This window comes from Phodopus roborovskii, unplaced genomic scaffold (genome assembly GCF_943737965.1).
Source record: "Phodopus roborovskii unplaced genomic scaffold, PHOROB, whole genome shotgun sequence".
Taxonomy (NCBI): domain Eukaryota; kingdom Metazoa; phylum Chordata; class Mammalia; order Rodentia; family Cricetidae; genus Phodopus; species Phodopus roborovskii.
Window position 1 is genome coordinate 1,307,818 of NW_026126616.1, and position 19,730 is coordinate 1,327,547.

General features: G+C 46.3%; 1 protein-coding gene across 1 annotated transcript in view; it reads right to left on the minus strand.

The window, feature by feature from the left end:
- Rfx4 (regulatory factor X4) overlaps positions 1-19,730 on the minus strand; it is a 128,583-nt gene that overhangs the window by 105,469 nt on the left and 3,384 nt on the right. The window contains exon 2 of the mRNA XM_051206210.1: positions 2,964-3,050. Within this exon, the coding sequence (XP_051062167.1) occupies positions 2,964-3,050 (87 nt within the window). The remainder of the gene's footprint in view (positions 1-2,963; positions 3,051-19,730) is intronic.

Sequence of the window (19,730 nt, forward strand, 5' to 3'; positions counted from 1 at the left end):
CCCACAGTGAGCTGGGCCCTGGAACATCAGTCACTAAGAAAACGCCCTATAGGCTTGCCTGCAGGCCAACCTTATGGAAGAATTTTCTCAACCTCAATTCGCTCTTCTCAGATAATTCAAGCTTGTGTCAAGTTGACATAAAACTAGCCAGGACACACAAATGTTAAGACATAAACGATATACATTCCTTAAAAAAAAAGAAAGAAAGAAAAAAATCAGTTTGTTAGCCAGGCATTGGTGGCTCAGGCCTTTAATCCCAGCACTCAGGAGGCAGAGGCAGGTGGATCTCTTTGAGTTCGAGGCCAGCCTGGTCTAAAAAGTGAGTTCCAGGACAGGCAGGTTCTAAAGCAATACAGAGAAACCCTGTCTCAAAAAAACCAAAAAAAGAAAAGAAAAGAAAAAAAGCAATATGTTTGGGGCTGAGGAGATGGCTCAGCAGTTAAGAGCACTGGCTGCTCTTCCAGAAGACAGACACGATGTAGCTCCCGGGAAGGTGGGTGCTCAGACATTCTTTTGTAGGATAAGATCATGTGGAGACATACATATTAATAGTTATAAGCTAATAATAAACAGAGAGCTAGCCAGTAAGAAGCCTAAGCCATTGGCTAAGCAATTATAAATATACAGCTATGGGATCTGGTGGGTGGAGACAAAAACTGGACCCAGACTAGAGGGGGAAATCTCCACTTTACAGATGGCTGATGGGATAAGGCCCTTGCTCCACCCCTGAGACCCACCTGGAGAAAGTTTACTCTTGCAAACTGTTCTCAGACCTCCACCTGTGTGCCATAGTGTGCATGACCTAACCCCCAGCTACTTACACACACAATAAATAAGTACTGAAGAAGTTCAAGTCATCCAAAGAGAATGAAGAGAATGGAGAGTGGGGAGAAGGTTCAGCCAATGAAATGCTTGCCTTGCAAGCATGAAGACAAGTTTGAGTCCCAGAACCCATGGGACTCTCTAGGGCCTGCTGACCAATCAGCCTAGCCTACTCAGACAAGGTCAATGAGAGACCCTGCCTCAAAAAACAGGGTAGATAGCTCCTTCAAAGCACCAGAGGTTGACTTCTGGCCTGCAAGCATATCCGTGTGCACCCACAAACATGCAGATGTACATGCACAGACATGTGCACACACACAGCGTGGGAAGGCAAGCCACAAATGGAGAGAAGGCATTTATACTATGTTTACACCTGGTGAACCCCCTTAGATATGGTGTAGGAAGACAACATGTGATGGCAACATGCTCTTGTGTGAACAGCTAGGATGAAAGGCATGGGTATAACACAGGCTGGCAGGGAAGCGAGCCACTGGAAGGAAGCTTCTGCCACATCTGGGAGTCTCCATCAGCTCATCTACTTTAGAAGGCTGCACAGCATTATCTGTTAAGGCTAAATAGACATTTGTCCCATGACAAACCAGGCAGAGATGAGTGCCTGAGTCCACCAAAGACACAGGGTTGTGCAGAGCACCAATCTTCCTAAAAAATGGAAGAGGCAGGCACAGTTCCAAACTCAAAGCCATCACACCAAGCACCAAAACCAGGCAGAGACACCATAAGAAAAAGAAGCCCTCCTGGAATCCAGTTGCAGAGAGGGAGGAGTCATGAGCAAAGGGGTCAAGACCAGGCTATAGAATACCCCAGAGACAGCTGACCCAAACAAGGGGGGGGGGCGCTCACAGACCCCAGACTGATAGCTGGAAAACCAGCATAGGAATGACCCAGAAGAATGTCAATTAGGTCTATGGGGCCGCTCAGTATTTATCCCTAGTATACAAATGGACTTTGGGAGCCCATTCCACATAGAGGGATACTCTCTCAGCCTAGACACATGGGGGGGGGGAGGGCCTAGGCCCTGCTCCAAATGATATGACAGACTTTGAAGATCCCCCATGGAAGGCCTCACCCTCCCTGGGGAGCAGAAAGGGGATGGGACAGGGGGTCATTGGGGGCAGGGGAGGGAGAGGGAACTGGGACTGACATGCAAAACAAGCTTTATTCTAATTTAAATTTAAAAAAAGAAAAAGAAACTTATAGACCAGCATCTCTTGTGAGTACTGTTGCAAAGACACTCAACAAAATACTGGCAAATAGAATACAGAGATCTGAAGATTGCAAAATGCAATGACCAACCAAGCTGGATCAACTATTTGAGTGCAAAGATCAATATAATTAATATACCACATAACAGAACAGAAGAAAAAAAACCATATGATCATATTAGCTGACACAGAAGAAAACACTTGATGAAATTAAACACTTTAGGATTAAAAAAAAAAATCACCCAAAGGATTAGGAATCAGCGGAAACTACCTCAGCATAATAAAAAGCACACATTTAAGGAGGGTCCTAGGGGCTGGAAGTGGGTGGTCCCAGCTTAGGCTTAGAAAAAACTGAGCTCAAACTGCATCACACCCAAAGGAGAAAGCTACTTGTGATTGGTAAGTGTGCACCCCCTTTTAGTTCTGATGGTGACCATACAAGTCCTTAACTCTAAGACACTCAGGAGGCCAGTCACAGCCAGAGGAGAGGAGTAAAGATGGGGATTCACATCCAACTCTAGTTCCTAGTTGATGTCCAGAAGACATTTCCACTTTCCATTAGCAAGGGCACTTGTTTTAAAGCCATAAACCTATAACCCAGCTACATTTACATTGGGTACAGACCCCTTCAGGGTCTGGATTTGCACAATGCCAGCATCACTCTGATGGGATCTCTGGGGAACCAGGCTAGAAGGTTGACTGTGGAAGCAGATGTGTAAAGAACAAACAAGGTTTATTCTGACTCAGATTTCCATGCCCACACGACTGGATTCCACTCTCTCTGCAGAACATTCCTGGTTGACACTTGTCTTATTCCAGATGGTTTGCCCTAGCCTAGCAGACCAGAAATGCTCCCAAACCCATCAGGCCCTGGACCTCATGCGGGAAGTCATAGAGGAAAGAGATTCAAGCACTTACTTTCATCATTAGACACATTCCCCAGAGATGTGTGGCTGGAATAGCGTTTGTTCTCGCTTTCATTGAGACATCTTTCAATCCAGCTCTCTACAGAAGAAAAAAAATAAGTATCAATCAATCAATCAATCAATCACAGAATTGCTGTTTGTAGGAGACAGGGGCATAACATGACCATGAACATGGTCATGCCTACAGGTCAGCCTGGACCAGAAGTGGACTATCAGTGTATACTCTGTGTATACAACTGCTACTAAATTTGTCAGGTAGCTTGGAGGCAACATGGCCATTTGAAGGCCCTCTTGAAGATTTCTTGATCAAAATCTACTAATTTTGGAACATTCGAAGCCCAGTACTACCAACCAAGAATCATCTTTCTTTATAAACAACACACATTCCTGAGAAGTGGCTTGTAAACCATAGTTTGATCACCTGGTCATGCTTTGCAAACTTACCTGTGAATTGGAGAGTCTTCTCTTCAAATACAAACAAAACCCCAGGTGATCTGGTTGAAGTGGAGGATGGTAGAGAACCTGGCAGTCACCTTCATTAGTTAGGTGATCCCCAAAGGGGACTCTTCCAAGTATAATGAGAGGAGAGATCTATGATGCACTTTTAAAATCTAAAGGACTATGGCTTTCTATCCAATTCCAAAAGTTAATTAAGGGTCTACTTTTCATAATATAGCATAATGCTCATTCCATTTTCTAGGGCACCCACTACTCAATCATTCAAGAACATCAGCTACAATCAGCTGCCTTCTTTGAACACAACAACGTTCAAATGATACAATATACAAATTGTATCCGATACAATTGATACAAATGATAGCAGAGGAAGAGTTAAGAATTAGCATGGGGCCACACTGTTTCCATGGGCTCATGAAGGAAGGAAGCTGCAAACAGATGAGCAGAGTCCAGAAGAATAAGAAAAAGCTCTCACCTCAAACATCCACCAGCTATGTCAGGATTCTCAAAGCAAGTCCCTTCTGCCTATGCGACCACCTTATGCCACGTACAATAACTCACAGCAAGTCAGTCTTCCCTCCAAAGTAATCATCAGACCTCTGCATTTGCACATTCTTAGTGATCCAGCTTGTGTCAACTGTGCTACTTGTGTCCAGCTGTGCTACTGTTTTTATTATAATTCTGCTATGTATCAGTGACTATTTCTGAGCCTTGTATCCATAAACGTAATTTCCCCCAGAGAATTCTGTATTCTTTATTGTGTGATTTTACAGAATGTGGCCATTCTTGGGAATGCATATGTGACCCTAGGCCAGGACTGGCTGCAGTCATGGCATGTGGTTTTAAATATTCTTGCTGCTTTCTTTGCCTTCTTTTCCTTTCTGTTGAGATAGTGTCAAAATGCAGCCCGTTTCATCCTTGGGGTCACTAGGTAATTCATTCTGGTGATGCTCCTGCCTCAGCATCTCTTGCTAGGATTGCAGACACAACCCGCCACACCTGGCCCTCATTGCCTTCATCATGTGGGAGCTGGCATGCCCTACCTTACTGAGTCCTTTCTGTTACCCAATTCTCAAAACCACGCCCAAGCAAGGATTTTGGTCTCTGATTTTCCTGGTAAGCAGCTAGGCCTCAGAGCAAGGCTCACTAATGTCAACCCTTGTACTTCAAAGCTGAGGAAACTCTTTAGTGAGAGCCTTAGGTTCCAAGCTGCATGAGGAAGCTGGGCAGGTGAGCTCATCCCACAAAGTGAAAACCATGTGAGAGCTGGCAGCAGGAAGAGGTACGGAGTTTGTTCTGTTTGTGATGATGACATGACCGACTGTTCTTTTAAAAGCTGCTTCCAAAATTACAAACAAGTTGGAGAAAGACATCCAGAGTGAGGAACAAAGGGCAGTCTGTTGAGAGGAGATGGAAATTTGGTGTTTCCGAGCAGAAGCTGAGGTCACGGGACACAAGGCTCAAAGGCACTGCAGAGAAGCCAGAAGCTTGGGACATTTCAAAGCTGGGGTGTGCAAGGTGGGTGTTTGCTAAACATTATATCCCAAAACAAAGGGTCTCCAGAGCCCTTTCCAGCCTTCTCCCATAACTTTACTACTGAGATTTCCTTACTTGTAGCCCTGACACAGTTCCCTAGCAGCATCCATAGCTGACCATGATGGCACCTCCCCATCAAACTATCACAGGTGCTGTCCAGAGCTGGGATAAGGCTCCGCAAGCCAAGCACTGGGGCCTGAGCTCAGTGAGGCAGCACTGGCTTATAATCCTGGCACTGGGGAGGCAGAGATGGCAGATCTCTGGGACTTGCTGACAAGCCAGCCTCATTAACTCTGTGACAGTTAAGACAGTGACACCCTATCTCAAAAACTAGACAGTGCCTGAGTGGTGGCACTTGAAGATGTCCTCTGCTCTCTGTAGGAATGTATACATGCACACACACACTCTCTCACAGACATACACACTCACACATACACATACCCTCATACATATACACACACACACTGACACACACACACACACATACATACACACGCCTACACACTCTCTCTCACACACTTTCACACACACACTTACACACGCCTACACACACTCTCACACACACACTTTCACACACACATACATACACACGCCTACACACTCTCTCTCACACACACTTTCACACACACACTTACACACGCCTACACACACTCTCACACACACACTTTCACACACACATACATACACACGCCTACACACACTCTCACACACACACTTTCACACACACATACATACACACGCCTACACACACTCTCACACACACACACTTTCACACACACATACATACACACGCCTACACACACTCTCTCACACTTTCACACACACATACACACGCCTACACACACTCTCTCACACACACACTTTCACACACACACACACACAGAGCAGTGCTACTGTTCTGGGCCCACCCCCGATCCTCAGGTAAAAACACACACTACATGGCTACTATCACATGAACAGAGACACACACCCACTCACACATATGTCCTTCCTTGTCCCTTCCATGAGACTAGGAAGCAAGGGAGAGTCTTGCTGTCACTTACTGGATTATACCCAAGTCAGTTGATGTTAGAAGGCACTGGTCCAGCCGCAAGAACCCCCTGCAATAGGAGGCGTCTTGGAAAGCTAGGCAGCAAAGAGAGGAGCGTGTCCTCTATACCTGGTGGACCAGAATGGCACAGACCCTGGCCACCACGTCGCAAGTCAGGCAAAAAAATTGTCCTGTTTTGTTCTCCTAATGTGGCTCAGTTTCAGCGCCAGAAATGGATGAAAGCCCAGGACAGGGGACCGTAAAAGGGGACACGAAAAGGGAGATGTAAGATACACGTCATCAAGTTTCTGCCTACTGTTGCACACGCACAGCTCCCTCTGCCTCCAAGGCATAGTGTGACTGTGCCGGGCTGTTCTCTACCCCCTCTGTTCCACTCAAAACAAGTTCAGCCTCTCTGACGCTTTTTTCTGGTTCTCGCCCCTCACTTATTACAGTTGTCTCGTGGAGGAAATACCTCTCCCGCTTTGTTGTTATCCAAGGTCCAAAACATCTTCTAGTCAAGCAGTATCCTTGTGAACAGCCAGCAAATAGAGTCAACTCGATGGGTCCAGACTGTGGGATGAACACTTGGAGAGCCTGCTTCCAAGATGCTTGTAGTCCATACTGGGTGGATGGGACAGCTTGGAACTTGTCATTCTCAACCTGAATGATGTACATTTCAATGAGGCCCTGTGTTTATCTACCTGTGTAGCATATGTGATTCAGCAACAAAGACCAGCCAGCGCTGAATGTCTGTGATGTACTCCACACTGTTCGAGTCCGCGTTATGGACTGTCGTGACAGCCCTGGGAGGCAGTGCTGTGAAGGGGCATGTTTTCAGGCTGGGGAGACAGTTCCGAGGGTGAAGCGCTTTGCTGAGAAAACATGGGGCCCTAAGTTCAGATTCCTAACACCCACATAAGAAGTTGGGTGTGATGGCATGCCTGTCATCCCAGTGCTAGTGTCCAAAGGAAGGAAGAGCTCTGAGGCCAAATCAGTGAGCTCCAGGTTTAATGACAGACACTATGTCAAAAGCTAAGGGTGGGAACCTCTGGCACCCACATCCACACTCCATCCCCAGAAAGGAAGGGGGCAGAGAGAGAAGAAAAAGCTAAAACTTAGAGAGGTTAGATTTGCCAACGCCGTCGAGCTGGTGGAGCTCAGGGCCAGCATCCTCAGTAGTTCAAGCGTGGGCTCAGCCTCTCTCTCTCTTGCATCCCACATGGCACCCACTCAAGCACAACCTGATTTGTGTCAGAACTTTCGCTAACGCTCTACCTACACACGACAATTTTTGCTAAATCTGCTTGCCTGTTTCTTTGTCAGCTTTTGTCACGTGTGGCAAGGGCTTCCGTTCAGAGCTTAAACACCTCAGGAATGGCACGCACTTGGTTCTTTCTGCAGACTCTCTTTTGGAATCAAGCCCAGCCTCGCCTCAATACATGCTACATTGCTGCCATAAGATGTCAAAGGATGTGTAGCTTTAAGTAGATCTGTCCACACAGCTGCAGGATTCCCTAACCTTCTTCATCTTAAAGGATACGAAAAGCACAGCACATCAAAGGCCAAAGCATCTCTTTGGTTCCTTTTTGATGTAAAAAGCTGTAAGAAGCCATGAGTAACAAAAACATGAGTAAGACTGGCTTTTAGCTTCTGCGAGCATCTAAAAGCAAGGCAGATGTTATCTCCTGGACTCTTGAGGGGAGGACCCTTTAATTTCTATTCTCCATCTTTTTAAAAAAAAAATCTTTAGATTTATTTTATTGTATGAATGTTTTCCCTGTGCATATGTATCACGTGTGTGCCTGGTGCCCTCAGTAGTCATATCTGGTGGGAATAGAGTTACTGATGGTTGTGAACCACCATATGTGTGCTGGGAACCAAACCCAGGTCCTCTGAAAGATCAGCAAGTGCTCTTAACTGTTGGTCCATCTCTTCAAGTCTCCTCTCTTTTTTTGGACAAGGTCTCATGATGTAGCTCATGCTGGCCTCTGTTGTTCAGTCCTCCTGCCTTCCATCAGCTGGATTCCAGGCACATACCACCACTTCTAGCTTCTGTTTTCCATCTTGGACCCAGCTGCTTGCTATGACTGGCCCCAGAAATGCTGCACATACTAAGTCAACACTATTGGAAGCCTCCCTTCCCCCACCATCACTCAAGAAGGCATTGTCACATATTGGTCTAAGTTAACCTCAGAATAATGTTCTCACCATGTTCCGATATTTCTATTTATAGGTATGGGAACTTGAACTGGAAGCTGTTAAGCACGCCTGCTGTGGACAGCATTGCCACACGCACGAGCACTATGTTCCAAGGATGGAGGAAGCAGCTTTTTACTCACACTTGATGACTTCCTGTGGTGAAAACCAAGCTGATGGCAAATGTGGCAAAGGGTGTGAGGATGGCCCTGAGCGCGAGCAACAGGGTTGGACCAACTCCCTCATCTGGGCTCACAGATGGAAGATGCTAAGGAAACCGCCCAGGAGCTAACCCAGCTTTGCTCCCAGGCAGACTCGGTTCAAAGACTGGAAAACCCTGATTTCAGAGACTTTTCTCCATTTCATAGGATGCGATCGACAGAGCCACATACAGTGCTGCTGGGGTTCCTAGGTGGCTGTGGGAGAAGCAGGAAGTTGCCACATCTAGGAGACAGCACACATGTCCCAGGCAGCCCAGACTTAGACTTCTGTTTCACAAACACATGTCGACATACTAGGGAGCTGATTAAAGTGACCCTCAAAAGCCAAATGTTCCACAAAGCTTCCAGAGCATGTTCACAGGGCCCTGAGATCCCCAATCTATTCATTCATTTACAAACAATTGCCACGAGCCTTTCTTGTAATTCTAACAGGCATCATTCAAACAGAACCCAGTTATCTCCAGGGGACTGGGGCCTCGAGGCTTATTTATTTGTTTTCTGCAATTCATTTTCCTCACCCTTAGAATGTAACGACCTTATTTGCCTTGTTCAGTATCTTGTCCCCAAGAGCTAAGCATAGTTAGGTAAGCAGTTGGCAGGCAGGGATGACTAATGAAAACAGCAGCAATTAGAGTGGCAGACAGGGAGACCCTCCATCAGAAAAGGTCTCACGGAAGAGGAGGAGGAGTTTGTGCAGAGATGAAGTCAGCGAGGGGCGTGTTCCTTGAGGAGTCAGAAAGAGGCAGGGTCAGGTGGCAGTCATGGAGGCATCAGGGGTGAGGTAGTCCATAAGAGTTGAAAGGGAGAGGTGTTGGTAGACTGCACGGTTAAGAGTTATGGAACTGGAGTTCCAGTCCCAGCCTCACCACTCACTAGCTATGAGGTGTTGGCATGGTTCCCAGGTTCCTGAATCCCTGCCTCCCATGGTTCTCCAAAGGTGCCCTCAAATAGAATCGGCAAGAAATGGCAAAGCCCTTAACCCACCTGGCCACCTGGGCCATCAGAAAATCGGGAAGGTACCATCCCTCAGAATCCAGGAACACGCTGCTGAGCGATGAAGCCAGACAGTCAGTGGGTATGTGAACTGTAGCAGTGACCAACTGGCCACCCTCCTCGTCTCTACTCCTCAGAGAAACCAAGGCAGGGTCCGTTGCCTCTGGTTTGCTGAACAGAAGCTGAGGTAGACGGGAGAATCCAGTGATGAAACTCTCACTGGTGGTATCTGGGTTGAGTTGGGTTGTCGAACTTCATGCGTTCTGATTCGTGGCACAAGTTCTCCGTGAACAAGCAGTGTGTGTGTGTGTGTGTGTGTGTGTGTGTGTGTGTGTGTGTGTGTGTGTGAAGATGTGGATCTGAGGGAAGGCAGTTTCCATCTCAGCCTGGCTGCTCCATAGACAAGCTAGTCTGGCTGTTCCCTTGAGGGTTTCCCAGGCAGGATGGCTGTGATCAGAGACAGAGCACGGGGCAGTGAACGGCCAGGTGGGTTCTGGGAAAGGTGAAGACTTCGTTAACCTATGACCCAAGGGCCTGGTGGGAAGGACAGGTGTGTATGTGTGTGTGGAGGGGGTGGGGGACTTAAGACAACTTGCAAAGGCTGGCTCATCAGGCCAGGAAGTGTGCAGGCAGCTGGAGCAGCCAGGCCTGTCAGTGGGAGCATTCACAGGAAGCACAGAGCTCTGTTTCGAAGGAACTGGAGACAAGGAGTGTCTTATGCAATACCTGTGCAAAGGCTTCCTGACAGAAAGTGTCATCGGGTTTTTAATAGAAGGTGTTATTCATGCTTTCTATATAGGCAGCCTTTCAGGACACTGCTGGGGCTTACTTTAGGAACCCACAGCCTTAGAAACACTACATAAAAAGGGTTGCTATGCCACACAGATGACTGCCAAGGAAGACCTGTCTGGGTCCCATCCTCAGAGCGCAGGTCATTACCAGAGGAATGGTGTTGCCATGGGCCATGGCCCGCGTCTGTCACCTCCAGCACCTCCTGGTCCTTCTCTCCCAGTTTCTCTTTTCTCTTCCCTGGCTCCACACTGGTGGTGACACAGGAGAATTTGGACCCTAGGAGGCAACAGCTGTGGCCTCTCCAAAGTGCTCTTCAGGTCAGTGGTTACCATGGTAACACCACAGGCCCTAGCCCAGGAGCCCCTGGGTTCCATCCAGGAAGGGGCTGTACCACAAAGAAAGCCCCACCCTAGTTTACCTTTATTCTTTCCCTGTGCTCTCCAAACATTGATTTAGTGTCTGCTCTGTATTAGGCTAAAGATCTAGAGATGGGCAAACCAATAAAGTCCTGGCTGAGGGGATCCGTGTCCTAGGGTGGAGACAGACCCAAACAGACAAATGAGATGACTTCAGAGCATCAACTGTGGTGCGTAAGAGCCACAGAGTGGGATAAGGTGGGCGTGAGGTATTGTTTTAGGTATCAGGGACTCTAACTGCTGGTCTGAGGCGGTGACAGTGGAGGGCAGAGGCCCAAGGCAGAAGTGGCCTTGTAGAGGGAAGTGGTCCGGGAGACCGCTGTGATGAGGGAGGAGGAGGCATGGAAGACAGGAAGTCAGGAAGGGCTGGAGCATGCAGGGACTTGGTAGCCAAGGATAGAACTTCACATTTATCACAATGACCTAAGAAGCCATGGAATGCTCTCTGCAGCTTTCTGAGCATGGCGTGAACCACACAGGCTCCCAAAGGGGAGCTATGAAGGGACTTATACTCATCCACCCCACTGTTTACCTGTCAGCTCACTGTAGAGCATCATGAGCCTGGTGTTGGCCACACACCACAGACACAGTATCTTCACAGAAGGCTGGACTTTTAGCTCAGCTGTAGATAATCACACAATAAAAGATGTAACTCTCTGTGCTAAGGAGCTGACAAGGCTCTGTGAAAGAGGGGACAGGTGTGAATACAGCACAGGGAGAAACAGAGGTCCTGGAGGAGCGGCATGTTCAAAGTCCCCGAAGCAGGCAGAAGAACACACTCAAGAAACTGACAGGTCGGGCCTGCTGTAAAACCTGAAGACCCCAGTTCAGTTCCCAGGGCTTGTGTGACTGAGGGAACCAACTCTTTAAGTTGTCCTCTGATGTGGAGTAACAGGAACTCATCCACTGAAGGTGGGAGTGTAAACTTGTACAGCCACTGAGGAAATCAGTATGGTGGTTCCTCAGGTAGATGGGAACCAATCTACCTCAAAATACCACGCTTGGGCATATACCCAAAGGATGGTTCATCCTATCCCATAGACACTTGTTCAGCCATGTGCATTGCTGCTCTATTCATAATAATCAGAAATTGGAAACAACCTAGATGCCCCTCAACCAAAGAATGCTTAAGAAAATGTACATTTACAGAATGGAATATTACTCAACTGTCAAAAATAACATCATGAAATTTGCACGCAAATGGATAGAACTAGAAAAGAATCATCCTGTGTGAGGAAAGTCAGACCCCAAAAAACAAACATGGTATGTATTTGCTTATATGTGGATACTAGTTGTGAAGTCATTGATAACGAAGCTGCAATTGTAGAACAAGAGGGAGGGTATAGAGTGAGGGATTAGTGCACACAGAGAGGCCTTGTTAGGAAAGGGAAGTAGAAGGGTTAATCATGTATGGATTTGGGGGAGGCTGGGATGGGATGATCAAGTGTGGAGAGGAAAGGGGTTTGAGGGAGGAAACATGGGGAGATACAGCTAAAATTAAGGAGCAGTTGAGGGTTGTATGGAAACCTAATACAGTAGACATTTCCTAAAATATATACATATATGAAAGTGATCTAAATGAAATCACCAAATAATGGAGGAAACAGAGTCCTAACTAGCCATCTTTTGTCACCAAATGAAGCTTCCAGTACTGGGACTGGGTTTCATCTAATTGAATAGTTGGCCAAAGGGGGCCCATGAGAATTCTCAAGCAACCCAGGCTGTTGCTAAGACAATAAGTTGCTCTTCCCAGTCTGACAGAAGTCCCACTGCTGAAGATAACACCTACATAACTCATTGAACACGGAGAAGACAAGCTAGTGCCTACACAGACCCTTCACCCCTACATCCCAGTGTCTTTGGTATGGGAAGGGTCTTTGCATGCTACCAAGAGAGAAACAGAAACACTGACCAAGCCACAAAACCTTTGACCTACACTCCATCCAGCCTGACAGCTTATGCTGGAGAGGATGTGGAGAAAAGGGAGCACTCCTCCATTGCTGGTGGGAGTGCAAACTTCTACTGCTGTGGAAATTAGTATGGTGATTTCTCAGAAAATCAGGGATCATCCTACCTCAAGACCTTACAATACCCCTTTTGGGCATATACCCGAAGGAAACACATTCACACCAGGAGGTCATTTGCTCATCTATGTTCATAGCAACATTATTCATAATAGCAAGATCTTGGAAACAACTTAGATGCCCCTCAACTGAAGACTAGAGTACTACACAATGGAGTACTATACTCAGTGGTAAAAAGCAATGACATCCTAAAATCTGCAGGCAAATGGATAGAACTAGGAAAAAACAAAACAACAACAACAAAACAAACAAGCAAGCAAACAAAAAAACATCCTGAATGAGGTAACCTGGACCCAAGCTCCTAGAGTACAGTTGAAGTGAGGGAGGAGCAAAAATATGAAAAAAATGAGTCAAGACCATGATGGGGAAACCCACAGAATCAGCTGACCCGAGCTAGTGAGAGATCACTGACTCAAGTCTGACAAATGGGGAACCTGCATAAAACTGAACTAGACTCCCTTAATATAGGTGACAATGGTGTGACTGGGACAATATATGAGGCCTCTGGCAGTGGGTACAAGATCTAACACCAATGCACAAACTGACTTAGTGGAACCCCTTCTGTATGGAGAGATACCTTGCTCAGCCTAGACACAGGGGTGTGGTGGTGGAGAGGTGCCTTGGTCTTGCCTCAACCAGATGATGGGACAGACTTCATAGACTTCCTAAGGCAGGCCTTACCTTCTCCGTGGAGCAGATGGGAGCAGAGGGGTTGGAGGAGCAGGAAGAAAGGAGGGAGGGGGAACTGGGATTGGAATGCAAAAAATAAATTAAATAAATAAATATTTTAAAAAGTTAACAGGCACCTTGGCAGTCACTGTTCACATAGTTAGGTGTCCCTTTTGCACACAGGTACAGAGCCTGCCCTGTCTGGCAGTCTAAGATACTGTGGCCCACACACATCCAAGCCTGACTCTGCAATCGGTGCTGGTGAAGGAGTTTGGCTTTTGTTCAGTAGCTGGTTGGGAAACTTTCAGCGTTTTCTGTGTAGGGTAGGGTATAGGGAGATAGGCAAAGCACTGGTCAGTATTCTCCGTCTGGCACTGCCTAAACACCACCTTAGATGGGAGGCTTGGAGAAAGAGGTGTTCATAGAGAATAGCTGTGACGGTACTATCTATACTGGGCATGTTTAATATTGAGAATCTTTACTAAGACCAATTGAGACTTCACAATCCTCGTGCACCAGTCTATCAGGCATGTCCAACCTTTTGACATTAAGACAGGATGTCATCTACAGTTTACTCTCAACATGTGCAACTGTTACCTATCCCTCCCGAATAAAATGGCATCCAAACCCTCATAATGCCTTAAGTTATGATTTTGTGCTAGATCATTCATAACTCTCCTTTGCCATGGACACCCATCACTAATCCATGCCAGGAACTCCAAATAGAACTAAGAACATTCTACTGAGATGTAGACCACGGTTGTAACTCTTTACCAACACAATCAATGAATGTGGCACTGACCTGCCCACCGTCGTGTGCCTGGTATGGCCCTGGGTGGGACTGAATAAACAGTGACAATGCCTTGTGCTTGTTTCCATTCAGGAAATCTCAGTATATACAACTCTAAAGCAGGTAGACAGATTCACTGAGGTCATTATTTGTATGGTGCAAGAATTAATAAGGAACTCTTCTCCCTACCCAGGATACATCAGTGGTATTTGTCCAGATACCAACTCAAAAAATTGTATTGAGACCAGAGAGGAGGAAGGAGCTCTACTCTATCTCCTTAGGGGATAAGTCCAATGCCAGAGCAGATTTCTATAAGCAGAGAATAGCATGAGGGCTGAACAACCACAGACCCAGACTGTAGGAATCTCATCACCTCCCACATTTCTGGGGGTCATATCTACTACTACCCAACATCAGCAGATAAAAAAAAATTGTTCAGTGTCTATCATTACAACATCATTAAAATGCATAGAAGATCAGAATCATCCTTGGCAGTATTTGAATGTTTTTACCCCTTTAAGTATGTCTAGATTTCGTCTCCACCTTTCTGTTAGGTGATGCTCATGGCCTAAAACCCTAGGCCATAAGCCCCAAGAAGACTTCAACCCAACATCTGAGACAGGCTACCAAAAACACAGACCCTTCTTCTGGGCAGAATGCTTCCTCCCTTCTTTCCTGCTAATCCATTGTAAAATCACAGTTTTCAGTGCTGGAAAGAGACCCCTATCAGCCCACAGCACCGTCCTTTCTAGAAAGTACTTCTTTGTCTTCATTACTGCCCAGGCTACAGTTCATGTGTCCACAGATGGGATGTGTCCCCATGAAACTACCATTTTAGTTCCCTGCTGCCATCTTCCTGGTTTGGTCCTTGGATCTCTTTGTATTCTGAAAAGAATACAGCCTGCAAAACCAGGAAAACAAGCATTTCCTTGCCACTGAAGAGGTAAACTCTGCAGCTACAGACAAATTACAGACTTTCCTGGACCTTGACTTCCCTCTGATGAAAACCATCTGCCCTGAGGTTGTTATGACAGATATGAGAAATCATCTGTGCCCCTAAGAAATGGCTGTGCCTCATTCCCCTGCTCCTCCCTGACAAGAAGAACAGGAACGGATGGGAAGATATGACTTGGCATAAGTAGCATGCCTGGAACATACTAAGTGCTCAAATGAGTAGGGCTTCATTTGTTGTTTAAGTGTCCAGAACTTGACCCCAGGAGACCTCAAGTCAAGCTTCCCAGGAGGCAAGCCAATGGTCCCTGTCCTTGTAGTATTAAGGTGGATTTCTGTGTTAAGTTAATGCCTCCTGGGTCTGAATGTGTGCCAGACACTGACAGGTGCTACTCACTGTGCAGACACAGCACAGGCAACAGTGAGCCCCAGGAAAGCATGAGGGTCAAGGGAAGATGTTTCAAGTCAACGCCTACAGGACAGTATCTTCTCTTTATACCCATGTAGCTGAAAACACCATGGGACATAATGAAGGGCCCAGAACTCTGTTGCAGGGAAACCAACAGCCCCATCCATCCCTGATTACAGGTTTTTTAAAAACAGGTATGCAGGTAGTCTGATTCAAATGAAACACTGGCTGCCCCTCCAGAGAGCAGAGTTCAGTTCCCTGCACACATGGGTTGGCTGACAACAGCCTGTGATTCCAGTTCTGGGGGATCCAACTCTCTTCTGATCTCTGCAGGATCTTGCATGCAAGGGATAAACATAAGCATACAGGTTTCACACCCATAAATAATAAACAAATAAATCCTTAAAAAAAAAAAAAGCCAGTGTCCATTTTGATGTCAGGACTTGGGTAATCACTTGCTGTGTAAAGTGAATGCATGTGAATGAAGCCCTCTGAACCTTGGTTTTACCAAGTGACAAATGGGAAGGACAGCTTGTGCCAGGTCACAGGTTCATGAGGTAGCATCGCAAAATACAAAACACAGTAAGGAAAAAATGCATATTTTTAAACTTGTTTGCTTCTCTATGGTCCTGGGAGTGAGGGGGTGTCTCGGAAATCACTACCAGGTAAAAATCAATGTCACCGTTTATTTCATCATTTACAGCATGCCAAGTACCAGGAGAGCCCTTCTGCATACTTCTTCAAATACTCTCACACTCTTTTGTAAAATGGATTCTTCAGCATCTCCACAAATCCTCTCTGGGTGAAGCCAATTGTTGCCACCATAAACCATGTAAAGCCAACACTACCAGTCTTGCAATCACACACTTAACATGTGGTTTATTTTAGCAGCACAGTTTTTATAGCGAACCTTTCCCACATGAAAGCTTGTCTAATGTAAGTAGGTGTGAAGCCCTGAATGATGGATGTAAGATGTCAGATTCACCAAGGCAACTGGCAGTCAGGGGGCTACTGACCCAGCTGCAAGAACCAACAATCATCTGAGATGCAAGGCACACTGCTTGCTAAGGTGCCTTCAGGAAGGGCCACTGGTGAGCATCCTCAGCTGCTTCCTGCCAGCACCAGCTCCCAGTGCCCATGAGCAGCCAGATCCCCATGACAGTGTACCCCAAGAACTGCAGTATCAGCTCCTCCCCTACAAGGACTTGGAAAGTCAGTGACAGCCCTGAGCTAGAATGTGCACATCAAAGTCTTCCTTCCACTTAAAGGTTTTAGTGGGTGAAGGATGCCATGTCAGGATGCTGTGGTTAGGCCTAGGTGTGTCACCTAGATCCTCCGAATCTCAGTGGCCTCATCTGTGAAATGGAGATAAATAATGTCATGCATTCAATATGATCACTGAAGTGAGGTGCCATGTCTACATACCTAACATAGTTTCGGGAAATTTTTTTTTCACTCCCTGTCCAGTTTCAAAGAGAGGCTTGCTTGAATAAGAGGGAACTGGCAATTTTGAAAATATCTGGTTGCCTTGCAATCAGTTGCCAAAATGGTTTCAACCTAGTTGTTTCTTACCTCTCATCTTTCCTCCCCCTCCTTCCTCCTCCTTTCCCCCTCTTCCCTCTACTTCCTCCCCCCTTCCTCCTTTTGTACGTCCCTCCTCTGCATCTACAGAGGTCCATACACACTCACACAGAGTCCTCCTTTCTTTTTAGGAACCTCAGTGCCAGGAACTTTGAATAGATCCCAGACTCCACAGGGTGTCTTGAACCAAGCCTCCTCCTGCCCTGAGCTCTGCCCTGCAAGGGTAGCAGGTGCTGTGCAGGGCTCCCTGGGTGCACACAGGGGGAAGTCTGTGCAGACAGCTCTCCCCACATACAGCATCCCCTCAGCAGTGCCTACGGGGCAGCCAGGGTTGAGAATGTCCAGCAGCCTGGAGCCTGACAGCCCCAATGAGGCAGAGCAGCCATTCTTTCAACCACAGCAAGGTTTTCACATTTCCAAATAAATGGAGCCTTGATTAGAGGAAAGGGTGTCTTCCTCCTCCTTCTCTTCCTCCTCTTTCTCTTCCTCTTCCTCCTCTTTCTCTTCCACCCCCTCTCCCTTCCCTCCCCCTTCTCCTCTACCTCCTCCACCATCTCCTCCCTCCTCCTCCTCTTCTACCTTCTCCTCCTCCTCTCCCTCCTCCTCCTCATCTTATTCTTTCCCTTATTCTCCTCCCTTCTCCTCCTTCTTTTCCTTTTTTTAAATCTAAAAGCCTGGCATCTGTAGAAAGGTTCCCCACCCAAACTACAGCAAACTCATACACTCTGCCCACTGAGTTGAAAATGAAAGCTCAATGACGAAGGACCCTCTCACAGCAGCCAGTGGGCTGCTAGAAACCATCCTTTTAATTCTCCAGGGCTCAGTGCTTCAGCTGAGGGCTGCAACAGTCCTTCCTCATGAGCTTCCAAAACTTTCTCAGCCAGATGTGTGTATATTCTATCATGCCAAGTCATGCTCTCTGAAGAAATTGTTTTGTGTTTTGTGTTTTGTGGTTTGCATTTGACAGAAGACTAAAGAAGCAAAATGCTTAGAGACAGAAATTTTGCCCCAAATACTTATTACCTAAGGACAGTATGAAATGGTTTGATCTGGTTTTCTTTTTCTTTTTCCTGTGGAGCAAAAGGACTTCATGCAGACACTAATTCTTCCTTCAGCCTAGATTACTGCTGCAAAACTGAACCCACAGTGTAAATGGGGAAATGTTCGATCAATCACTTCCATAGTTAGGAAGTTTGAATTTATAACACGCGTCCAGTTCTAGAGATCTATGAAATCCTAATTGCTCAAAGGAACTTTGCTCCTTGTGAACATTTAGATTCAACACATAAGCTATAAACAGGTTGAGTGCATCAACACCCCACATTTAGCCTAACAGTCCTGAAAAAAAAACCATAACACAGAACTCAAAACAAGTCACTTGTGACCACTTTAGAAATTATTAATCCTGTGATTCTAACATAAGGAAACACATCCCCCTTCCAACATCTAAGGCAGATGCACCTGTAAGACTCAAGACAAACTGACACAATTTTCTCAACAAGATACATCTGTGCCTCAAAATGAGACACTGGCTGGAAGGCATAATTAGTAGGTACTAATTATTCTCCATCAATGACCTTGCTGGAAGTCAGCTCAAAAGTCCAGTCACTGGCATGGACTGATGCTGCCTTTTCCCCGCCACGTCGGTCTCAGGGCATCAGTGCTTATGAAGTGGTGGTTTTCTACTCACATGAAGTACAGACCTGCTGATTCGGCAGTGTTGCTTAGGCTGCACCTAATGCTAGTTTAGGAGGCAGGACCTACGGCACTAACTAACCTTCACTACCGCAACCTGTGCCCAAAGCGTTCTTGTGTCTTCGAATTAATGTTTGCAGATTCTGTGCTCAGTAGTCATTGGCTGTGCACCAGCAGAATCCAGGCTCACAGTTCAAAGAATCCCTGCTCCTGGGTCTGGAGAGATGGCTCAGCAGTTAAAAGCACTGGCTGCTCTTACAGAGGACCCACCTTCAATTCCCAGCGCCTGTGTGGTGGCTCACAACTGCCTGTGACTACAGGTTTGTGGATCTGATACGCTCTTCTGACTCCACAGGCACCAGGCATACACATAATGCAAAGCATACATGCATGCAGGCAAAATATTCATAGACATAATTTTTAAAAAATCTATAAATAGGTGAAATTTAAAAAAAAAAAAACTAATTCCTATTCTAATGGTCAAATATAATACAACAGAAACCAGCTAACTTTCTAGCATGGGTTAATGCTCTCCTGGGTGCCTAAATTTGGATCAAATTCAGATGAAAGCGTATGGCTGCATTTCACTCTTTTATGTTATTTATGATCTCTCTGTATCTGCCTGTCCTTCTGACTCCCTTGTTTTTAACAGCAAAACCCACAATTTGGGTAAAAATCAAATTACAAAGACAGAAACAGAACAAATGGTCACTTTTGTTCCCGTATTAAATATATAATATATGTAAATTAATTTGCATGCATATGCATGCTGGGGAGGTGGCTCAGAAGGTAAGAGTGCTTACTGCATGAGCAAAGGACCTGAGTTCAAATCCCAATAAATGTGTCCACCCATGAGCTTGTAACCCTATTGCTGTGTGAGGTGGAGACTTGAGGCCTGCTGGAGCTTGTGAATTGCTATCCTAGATGGAGATCCAGG